This window comes from Theobroma cacao, chromosome 9, assembly GCF_053813885.1.
Source record: "Theobroma cacao isolate CCN51 chromosome 9, ASM5381388v1, whole genome shotgun sequence".
NCBI classification, from domain to species: Eukaryota; Viridiplantae; Streptophyta; class Magnoliopsida; order Malvales; family Malvaceae; genus Theobroma; species Theobroma cacao.
In genome coordinates this window covers 36,418,032-36,429,437 of record NC_142647.1, presented here as the reverse complement: position 1 = coordinate 36,429,437, position 11,406 = coordinate 36,418,032, and the positions used below count along the sequence as shown (strand labels likewise).

The following is an 11,406-nucleotide window of genomic DNA, read 5'->3' as shown; positions in this document are numbered from 1 at the left end:
AATAGTAAATTAAAAGAAATAAATTCTAACTAAACTAAAAAAAAATTAAATAAAAGAAAGGCTAAAATAAGTAAAGTTTAGAAATTTGGGTTATCTCCCAAGAAGCGCCCGTTTATAGTCACTAGCTTGACTATAGTGCCTCATTTTTCAATTCTTCATCCTCGGAATATGGTCTAAGGCTCATCCCATTAACCATGGTTATTCCTGTATCCTCACTATAAATCTCAATTATTCCACAAGGATAAGCCTTTACTACTTTGAAAGGACCCCACCATCTTTCTTTGCGTTTCCATGGAAAAAGCTTGAAGTATGATCTAGAAAGCAACATTACTTGATGTCCAATCTTGAAAGGATAATTAGATGGTGGTGGAGGATGCTTCGTTACTAATTGCTCGGGTCTCACAAGCAGAGGTGGTGGCTTAAACTCAAAAGATTGGTGCTTGCTCACTTATAGGTGGAGAATTAGGTTCACCTTTGCCTTCATCAATTGACTCCACTCTATAGCAATAATTTGTAGGGTTAGGATTTTTATTTGCATTGAAAATGTTAAACTCAACTACCTCTTCTCCAACTTTGAAAGTTATCTTGCCTTTTCTCACATCAATGATTGGGCCTGCAGTGGCCAAGAATGGTCACCCCAAGATTAAAGGAATTTCCAAATCTTCTTCCATCTCAAGCACAATGAAGTCCACTGGAATGTAGAGATGCCCAACTTTAACCAATACATCCTCAATAATCCTAACAGGATACTTGATTGTTCTATCTGCTAATTGCAAAAAAACTGTGGTAGGTTATATCTCATTAAGTCCAATTTTCTCAGCAATTGACAAAGGCATGATTAAAACACTTGCACCCAAATCACATAAAGCTTTAGTAAATTTAAATCTACCAATAGTACAAGGTATAGAAAAACTCCCTGGATCTTTAAGTTTTGGTGGAAGCTTGTTCTGAATTATTGCACTGCACTCCTCAGTAAGTGCCATTGTTTCAAAGTCTTCCAGTTTCCTCTTCTTAGTTAAGATGTCTTTCAGGAATTTGACATAACTTGTCATGTTTTCCAAAGCTTCAGCAAAAGGGATGTTTATGTGGAGCTTCTTGAAGACATTGAGGAATTTCTCAAACTGCTTATCAAGCCTTTGCTTTTTCAACCTTTGTGGGAATGGTGGTGGAGGGTCATTTGCTTCAAAATTCCCTTGATTTTTAGCTTGACCATTATCTGTCTTTTCCACTTCAACTTCTTTCTCAACAATTGCCTTGTCATCATCTAGATGCTCCTTTGAAGATTCAATTGATTTTTCATTCACCCTTCTAACTTCTTTTCCACTCCTAAGTGTAACTGCATTACAATGTTCCTTACCTTTGGGATTGACTTGTGTATCACTTGGTAAGGCACCTTGGCGTCTACTATTGATGGAGTTTGCAACCTGTCCCATTTGGGTCTCAAGATTTCTCAAGGAGGCTCCATAGCTCTGAATTATGGCATCAGTCTTGGACATATATTGCAAGATAAGTTTTTTCACTTGGGACTTCTTTTTAGGAATTGGTGGTCTAGATTGTTGTTGAAAACCAGGAGGCACGTTGGGGTTTGAATTGGAAGGCCTTGCATTGTTGTTCCATGAAAAGTTGGGGTGGTTTTTCCAACCAGGATTGTATGTATTAGAGTATGGGTTATTCTATTGCTTGTTGAAGTTCCCCTCAAATTGGACTGATGCAGAATTGTATGAACATTGATCACTTGAATGGCCATCTCCACACATCTCACCAATTGAATTTTGAACTGCATGAACTCCCATTGTGTCAATCTTCTTGGACAGTGTAGCCACTTGGGCGGCTAAGTTGCTCATTGCATCAATCTCATAGGCTCCAATAGCTTTTCTCGAACCCGACCTTTCTGAAGGCCATTGATAATTATTTGAAGCCATCTCTTCCAACAAATTATAAGCATCTGTAGTATTCTTACTCATCAATGCCCCACCAGCAGCAGCATCAATTGTGGTTTTAATTGACCTAAATAGCCCATTGTAGAATGTATGAACTTGCAACCAATCAAGAATCCCATGATGTGGACATTTTCGTAGTAGTTCTTTAAACCTCTCCCAAGCTTCATACAAGGACTCACCATCAAATTGTGTGAATGAGGTGATATCGTTGCTCAACTTTGTAGTCTTTGCAGGCGGAAAGAACTTTGCGAGAACTTTTAAGCCAATTCCTCCCATGTAGTGATAGACCCATTAGGCAATGAATTAAGCCAACTTTTTGCTTTATCCCTCAGAGAGAATGGAAATAGTCTCAATCTAATAGCATCATCAGTTACTCCATTGTATTTAAAAGTATTGCAAATCTCCAAGAAATTTACTAAATGAGCATTAGGATCATCACTGGGTAACCCACCAAACTGAACTGAAGATTAAATCATCTGAATATAGGCTGGTTTAATTTCAAAATTATTCGCATTGATGGAAGGTCTCTTAATGCTTTGGTGCAAACCTTGCAACAGAGGAACTGCATAATCTCACAATGCTCTATTTGCTTCGGGAACCACATTAATGGCATTATTACCATTATTAATGTTATCCTCGGCCATTGTCTGATTTAAAGCTGCAACTTGCAAATTCTCTCTTTGATGTCTTCTAAAAGTTCTTTCTATCTCAGGATCAAAAAGAACAAGATTCAAGTTGTCTCTTCTTTGCATACAATGACCAAAGATATCTGCAAGATAAACAAAATCTAAAATTAAAACAAGAAAAATAAAATTTGAAGTAAGACCAAATTGCTTGGTATTAGTATTAGTAAAAATTCTAGAAACAACTCTCCGGCAACGGTGCCAAAACCTTGCCAATTAAAATCCTACTACGCAAGTATACGTATTGAATAGATAGTATATTAGCAAGCAGGGTATCGATCCCACAGGGAATTAATCTAAAACTTTACTAAGTACTAAAATTAGAACAATTCAATCTTATTCAAACAATCAAAATTAATTAATTAACTAAAACTAATTAACTAAAATTAAAATCAACAAGAAAAATAAAAATAATAATAACTTTAAAAAAATATCAAATCAAACAAGCCTAGGATCACAATATCCCTCACACTTCATATAAATCTTATCTCTCTTTCTTAACTTATTTCAACAAGTTGAATTGCTAACCTAGAGTTCTCAATTATTGATAAGGGTCTCCTGACTCATCCTATAAAAATATCTATTTTAATCAAAACACTATATCCCAATGTGAATTGAAATTAAAATAGATTCATTAAGTTCAGGCTCTAATCTGGCTATATATGGCCTATAGGTATATCCCTATCCTATACGCAAATCAATGAATATGATCATATGCTGTCCCAATTTTAGTCTACTCTAAACTCCTTTTTCCAAGTTTGTTTAGGTTCCTAAATCAATTTAATTGGTGGCCAAGCAATTAAAAGCATTAAGAACAAATTGGAATAAACAATTCAAATCCCATTAAAAATAAGTAAGATAGAGATTAAAAACTTAGACTACATGTGAGTTCAATTGCAATCCTAGAAAAAGAAATTTAGCTACTCATAATCGCAAAATAAAATAACATTGTATAAAATTCAACCATTGAAAGTATCAAGAAAGATAAAAGCTAAGGAATAAAACAAAATAATATTTGCCATCTTGATCTCCAAGTTTCAGCCTCAACTTCTAGTTTCTTGAATCTCCCAAAGGTTCTCTTAATGTTGTTAAACCTATCCTATTTATACTAATAAACTTAACCTAAAATTCCTTCAGCTAGAGTTTAATTTGGGCTTAAAAGTGTAATGAGAGGCCCAAAAATCAATTGTCCATCTTTACAAATTTCCATTCCCGATGTAGTACGTTTAGCCATTTTCCGATGTGCTTTTCTCTATCTTCAAAGCATAACTGGGTAAAGAAATCTTAATAAAAACTGTAGCCCTGTCTCTTATCTTTCCACTGGTCCAAGAATCGTATCATTTGAAGTTTTGTAACTCGAGATATGGCTAAAATACTGAAGCATATGCAAGCAGATTCTAGGGCTTTTAACATCTTACTTTCTAAAATTAAGCCCAATCACTTTTAATCCTACAAAAAAAATATAAAAACTAATAAATCATAACCAAATTAAAAGGAATAACATAAAATTAAAATAACTAACTTAAAAGTAACCTAATTATAAAAACAACTAACAATAAGTAAATTATAATTGAAAATTGAGGACTTAGCTAATATTTAATAACAAAATTAGAGTAAAATAATTCTATAAAATATAATTATCAACTTACCCTCATTTGCTTTATTTAATAAAGGCACACGGGCCCAACTAACGTCATTTTTCTTTTAAATTCTTTCTTACTTCTTCTCCCCTACTTATATTAGCCATATAGTCCTCCTTCATGACTAATTTCAATAATAGATAAAATATTAATATTTTATTATTATTTTATTAGTAAAATATTATTTTATTCCAAAATTCTCCACTTGTCTGCTCGGGTCCTCAATTGTCTCACTTTGTCTCGATTCACTTCTAAATCACCTTTTAACTGGCTCATTCATCCTCAATAAAAAATTATTATTTTATTATTATTTTTTCATGTGTGAAATATTTTATTTCAAAATATCCTTTTCCACTTGTCTCCACACTTTCGCACTTAAATTAGTGTCAATTGACCCTCTTTCTATCGATAAGGTCGTATTGGCTTCTATATGAGGGTACGGGGTATTACACAATCCAAACCTTATTTAAATCACCTTTTCCTCTTTTCTTTTTCCATTTTACAACCCCAAACTCTTCACCCTCCTCCTCTTTCAAAAGTTCTTGCATCTCAACTACTTCAGCAGTTATTCTTTTAGGTTGTCAAGTTCTTGTAATCATCCCATTTGCAAACTCATTCACTATTTATCATATTCTCAACATATTTTCTCAAATGATGTAGACATTCTTAACAATTTTGGTTGGAAATTCTTAATGATTGAAGTGTGGGTTTTACCCAAGGATTCAGACTCTGATGACAACTTTGGTGAGAAGGATGAGGAGGACCGGTATATTCCAGCCACGACTTTAAGGGAGTATTTTCTCTGCCTTACTTTACTTTTTGAAACATTGGGGACAATGTTCATTTTAAGTTTGGGGGGGAAGTGTTTAAATTTTTATGTTTATGTTTCGAAGTAAATTTTAGTTGTTTAGCATGATAATTGAGGAGTAGGTGAATTTAGGAAATGTTAAAACCTTAAGCTATAATTAGTGCACCAATGAAATTGATTTACCTATCCAATGATGATAACTAGTTATCTTGTTGATCTTTTGCTCTTAGTAATCATGAATATCGTTTGAATGTCTTGTGAAGTTTTATGTTAGCATCATGATCAGATGAAATTTTCATACTTGAGCACCATGTCTCTTGCATTGAAATATCATGTCTCTTTAGAGAATGCTTATGCAAATGAAGATTTTAGAACTATGTTTAGAGTTTTAGAATTTGTTTAACTTTTCCGTAAGGCGAAATCATAAGGCTATACTTAGTTAGGGAAATGACTTAGGTCATTTTTGGACCGATTGAGCCTTTCAAGCCAACCCATTTACAATTTTTATCCCTAGTATACCCCTTTGAGCTTAAATTGTCTTTTCTTTGATTTAAACACATGAAGAACATTAGCTTAGCCTTTAAAAAATTTCTCCAATTTTTAGAACCTCAATTCTAAGCATATATATTGTTTTAGGAAATGTATGTTGAGCTATTTGATGAAAAAAGTGTAAAAGATTAACTGTAAAGAAAAATGTAAAACTTTTATGAAGGGTTCATCCCACTACCAATGAAAGAAACAAGTTTTGGGGTGTTGAACTGAGAATACGAAAAAATGTGTTTGATGAAGGAAAAATGGAAGGGAAAGAAAAAGGTGTACTTGGTGAAGAAAAATAAGGTTATATAGGTCCTAGAGCAATTATGTGCTTAGGGCGACTTGAGCTACATGTTGTCCTATATTGTCCTATGTCATACCTCAATCGTAGCCATACATTATAAGCTGAATAAAGTCCTAAGGATCCTTAATTTAGCATTAACCTACATTAGAATAGAAGGAGATGAAAAACAAACTTATGAAACTTTAAACCAGTTTGAAGTTTGCATGAGCGTAAACATCTCTGATGTACATGAGATTCATGGAAAGATTTTATGCACACACACAAGAGAATTTATCAAAAAATGAGCATGCATTTGATTATAATGTGAATCTAGATAATATTTATGTTTGAGTGGAGAAGATGAGATAGTTTATGAGGAAATTAGAAGTTGTCAATGAATTAGTGTATCTAAATTTGTTAGTTTGACATTTTCAAGTACTTTATTTTGTTTTCTTAGTTTTTGTTCAAGGACTAGCAAAATATTAAGTTTGGGGGTGTGATAGCTCTATGATATAGAGTTATTTTACTACAGTTTGATTATTGAAAATAGTTAGATCCTTGTATTTTCAATTTTAGGTAATTTTTATATTTTCTTTTATTTAGTTTAATGCATTTGAATTATTTTAAGTTGAGTAATTTAAGTTCAATTCATATCAATAATTTTAATTTGAGAAATCTCTAATTTAGTCTCGATTTTGAAGGTTCTCAAGTGTTAAGTACTTCATGGAAGTAACATATGCAAGATGGTGAGGTGAAGAATTTGTTGAACATGTTGCAGTCTTTTAACCATAACTTTCTCTACAAAACTCCAAATGAGGTGATTCTTGGACCAATAAAAAGCTGAGAGGAAAGGTTACAAATTTTCATTTACTATTTTGCCCAGCTCAGAGTGAAAATTAGTCAAAATTTGTGTCAAAAAGAGAGTACTGCAATAGGAGAGAAATGCAAAACAGAACACATGAGGGTCGTGGCACTAAAAGGCAAGGAAAGCAATTTTACAAGGCAGAACACTTGAGAGCCACAACATTGGGGCTTATTTCCATAAAACTTTTTTAATGAACATTTGGAAATTTGGTTAATTTGTGCTTATTTAAGGGACCTTTTCAAAGAATTTTTGAGAGAGAACGGCAGCAGCTTTTTTAGAGATTTTAAGCTAAGAATTAAGTAAGAAAATAAGAGCAATTAAGAGAGATTTGAGACCACAAAGCTTCAACATTAGTTTCTTTCTCTGTTTTGTGTTATTCTTATTTTCTTTGACTTGAATTCATGGCTAAATTCCTTTGGATAATGTTTTCTTTAGATATCATGAATTAATTTTCTTTTCTAGGATTATGGTGGATTTCAACATGTAGTTTGTATAATAATTTCTCTTTTATTTATCATAAATGGGTTTAGTTTTGCATATTCAAATATGTTCTTAATACTTTTAATTGTCTGATCAACAATTAATTGATTTGTGAACTAATTAAAACTTGACAAAGAGATTTTAGATTGGAATAAGATTCGAATAGTGTAAGTTCACGTCACTTAGGTGATCTAATTTGTGTTTCGGGTAAACATACTTCAATTGCCATACATAGCCAAATTAGGACACTAGCTTAATGAACTTAATTTAATTGATTCCTATTGACATATAGTGAACTAATTAAGTTAGGTATTTGTGCAAGCATCTCGATGGAGACTTATACATAATCTTGAATCCTAGGTTAGTAAAACCACCCAGGAAGATAAGTAATAAGAGAAGCTGGTATTAGATGAAGTGTTGAATGAACCCTTGATCCTAGGTTTTTAGTTTATTGTCTTTCTCAAGTATATTTAATTTATGTGGGTTGATTTAGTGTTTATTTTATTTTATTTTAATTAATTTTATACAAATTTTGATTACTTAAATAAAATTGATTTGTTATAAGATTTTAGTACTTAGTAAAAATTTAGGAACAAATCCATGTGGGAACGATACTCTACTTCCACTATATTACTTATTTGTGATAATGTGCACTTGCGTGAAAATTCAACAACAAGTTTTTGGCGCTAATACCAAGGATTGAACCCTTGTCACCTACGTGACAAGCGGGAATACTTACCACTATACCACAATGATTAGTCGCAATTTAAGTTTTATTTCTTTGTTTTCCAAGTTCGTTACATCGTTGTGTGAGAAGAGAAAAAAGCTTGGAGATTGTACCTTGTGATCCAGAAATTGAGAGAACATTCTATAGACTTTGACAAGAAAATCAATAAGGTTTTGCTCAAACAAATACAATGGCTAATTGATAAGATGAACAACAAATCCAAGAGCGAGTAGTAGTTGAAAGTCATTACTTACAATACTATGTTGTCCTATTGGTGTAAAGAATTCCATGAAGCATTCAAAGGCTGGTTATTCAAGCCAACAATTTCAAGATCAAGCCAGTCATGATCACTATGATTCAAACTTCAGTCTAGTTTGGAGGTCTACAAAATGATGATCCAAATGGCCATATATCAAACTTCTTGGAGATATGTGATACTTTCAAACACAATGGTGTCATAGATGATGCAATTCGTTTGAGGCTTTAAACCATAGTTGAATGCACTCCCACTGGCTCAATAACAACATGGGACGATCTTGCTCAAAAGTTCCTTACTAAGTTTTTTCCTCCTACCAAGATAGCGAAAATGAAGAATGATATTGCATCATCATGTAGCATGATTCTAAATTGTTGTACGAGGCTTGGGAAAGATATAAAGAATTACTTTGATGTTGTCTTCATCATGGTCTTCCAAAGTGGCTTTTAGTGCAAACATTTTATAAAGGTTTGAGTGGTCATGTTCAGACTACCATTGATGCCACTGCAAAAAGAGCTTTAATGGCTAAATCAATTGATGGGGCATAAAATTTGTTTGAAGAGATGGCTGCAAACAACTACCAGTAGCTAGTAAAGCGATCAATACATAAGAGAATAGCCGAAATTCATGATGTAGATGCTTTTTTGGCATTATTTACACAAGTAGCAGCTTTAACTAAGACACTTGAATATTTTGGTACTAATTTTGTTTAAAGTCCTTTTGTAGCTTGTCAGTATTATGGAGATGATCATGTAAGCCATCATTATCCAAGTTTGACAGAAAATAGTGCAATTTGTGGGGAATAGACAGTAAAATAAACCTTACTCCAACACTTACAACCTAGGGTGGAGGAACTATCCAAACTTCTCTTGGGCCAATAATCAAGAGCCATCCTCAATTTCAAGGCCAAATGCGCCTCTGGGATTCTAACATCAACCAAAAGTGCCTATCTTTGAAAAAAGCCAACTGTGGAAGATTTACTAAGTCAATACATGACACAAACTAATCGAATGATCTAAAGTCAAGCAACATCACTACGAAACCTTGAGATTCAGGTTAGTCAAATTGGCAATTTATTAAACAACAAAGCTCCAGGAACACTACCTAGTGATATCGAGGTGAATCCTAGAATAAAAGGTAAGGAATAAGTTATGGCAATCACCCTGAAGAGTGGAAAATAGGTTGAAAGTAGTATTAGGCAAACTAAACTTCAAGATAAGCCTATTAAGAATGAAACAGTGATTGGGACAATTGATAAGAAAATTCAAGAGAAGAAAGAAGAAAAACTAGGCAACTCTACCACCACCACCATTTCCTTAGCGTTTTTAGAAACAAAAGCTTGACAGGCACTTCCATAAGTTTTTTTGAAGTATTCAAATCACATCAACATTCCTTTCGTAAAAGCTTTAAAGCAAATGCCATCATATGTGAAGTTTCTGAAAGACATGTTAACAAGGAAGAAGAAATTAGAGGATTTTGAGACAATTACACTCACTAAAGAGTGCAACGCAATAATCTAGAACAACCTTCCACAAAAGCTTAAGGACCCAAGGAGTTTTTCTATCTCTTGATCAATTGGTAATTTTAATTTTTCGAAAGCTTTGCGTGATTTGGGTGTTGATGTCTCAATTATGCCTTTGTTTGTTGGTAGAAGACTTAGATTGATGGAGATTCAACTTACTACAATCACCTTGCAGCTAGCAAATAGAGGATGGCTTACTTAAAGTGGGAAAATTATGCATTTCAATGGACTTCCTTGTACTTGAGATGGAGGAAGATTAAAAGGTTTCGATCATATTAGGATGTCTATTCTTGGCTACTACAAGCGCACTCATCAATGTAAAGGAAGGCAAGCTAACTTTCAAAGTTGGTGAGTCAGTAGTTGAATTTACTATTTTCACTGTGACTAAATACCCTTCCTCCACAACTCAATGCTATAAAGTAGACTTAGCTAATAAAGGTAAAGGTAATTCTACTCCACCACTTAGAAGTAAGCCAGCATCAACTATTGAGTTAGAGCCACCACCATCACATCTTAAAACTAAGCAATGTTATGATGAGCATAATCCACCACCCTTTAGTGATCTTGATTTTGAGGTTAGACAGCAAGTAGTATTCTCTAATTCATGCATCCATCTTTTACCTTGGCACCTTCAACCATATTGGTGAAAACCTTTAAAGTGGTGAAAGTTTTGTCTTATAGATATATTGAGATTTTTAGTATGTTTATAGAAGCATTCATGTCATGACCCGGAACTCCCATCGAGCCCGTGACAACCGCCGCGACGTTTCGATCGACATTCATTACCCGGAATGTCAACCGAGACCCCGCAAGGCTTAATATCAGCTTCTCATTTCCCCTGTGGGTAACTGTTTCCAAATACCACATTTTAAAAGATTTTAAACTGTTTCCAACTTAAACAAATGAAATATTAATTTCCGTCTCACAGGGGTATTTTTGTCATTTATCCCAAAAATATCAAAAATCAACTAAAAATATAGTATGTAAGTGGAAAACACATATTTCTTAATCAAAAATAATTTTGGATGTCTAAAACATTCGTTTAAAATGGAATTATGACTGTTATAATAAAATAAAAATATTCAATAAAATATTCAATTTTCACATAAAACGATATTTTAAGAACACTGCATAAATAATTTTTTATAGCGTAAAAGCAAAATAAATTCTTACATACAGTAATACAGATAACCAAAGTATAGAATTTAATTTACAGTGACACGTGGGCCCACGAATGACCAAAAGTATCAAAAGAAATGAACCTACAGTCTTTGGATGTGGCAAGTTCAACTGTAATCCTTGCCGATATCAGTTATCTACAATCTATTCTGAACCTGAAATGGGTGGAAATGAGAGTGGTGAGATTATAAAATTCCAGTGAGCAAACAAACATCACTCAAAATATCTAAAGTCGAGTAAAAGGAGACTATTAAAACATTTCATCAAACTGTAATTTATCATCTTTCAACTTATTTCAACCAAATGAAATCAATTTATTTAAAGCAAGTAATCAGCATGGCTTATGAATTTCTTAAAAAACTTGGCTCATGCCAAAAATTATTATCATACTCAGTTATTTGGGATACCTTGGCCGAGGGCTATCCCAACTGAGTCCGCCAAGGCTATTAGAAAGTCATGTTTTTATTTTGAAAACATAGCCATTCCTTG

General features: G+C 33.3%; 1 protein-coding gene and 1 non-coding gene across 2 annotated transcripts; one reads left to right on the top strand and one right to left on the bottom strand.

The window, feature by feature from the left end:
- Positions 1-632: 632 nt before the first annotated feature.
- Positions 633-1,496, bottom strand: LOC108663273 (uncharacterized). Its single transcript, XM_088809705.1, has 2 exons — positions 962-1,496; positions 633-763 (listed from the first exon to the last, which is right to left on the bottom strand). Exons 1-2 carry the CDS (start codon positions 1,494-1,496, stop codon positions 633-635), a joined length of 666 nt encoding a protein of 221 aa, XP_088665831.1.
- A 556-nt stretch (positions 1,497-2,052) lies between these two features.
- Positions 2,053-2,159, top strand: LOC148760912 (small nucleolar RNA R71). The gene has a single exon (XR_016028745.1). It is a non-coding gene; the product is annotated as a small nucleolar RNA R71 (small nucleolar RNA).
- Positions 2,160-11,406: the final 9,247 nt, after the last annotated feature.

Excerpts from the sequence above, each read along its gene's own strand:
- LOC108663273 (XM_088809705.1), bottom strand. The coding sequence starts at position 1,496 with ATGTCCAAGACTGATGCCATAATTCAGAGCTATGGAGCCTCCTTGAGA. Across the intron at positions 764-961 it reads GGCACTTACTGAGGAGTGCA|ATAGAACAATCAAGTATCCT; the intron begins GTGCAATAATTC and ends TGCAATTAGCAG.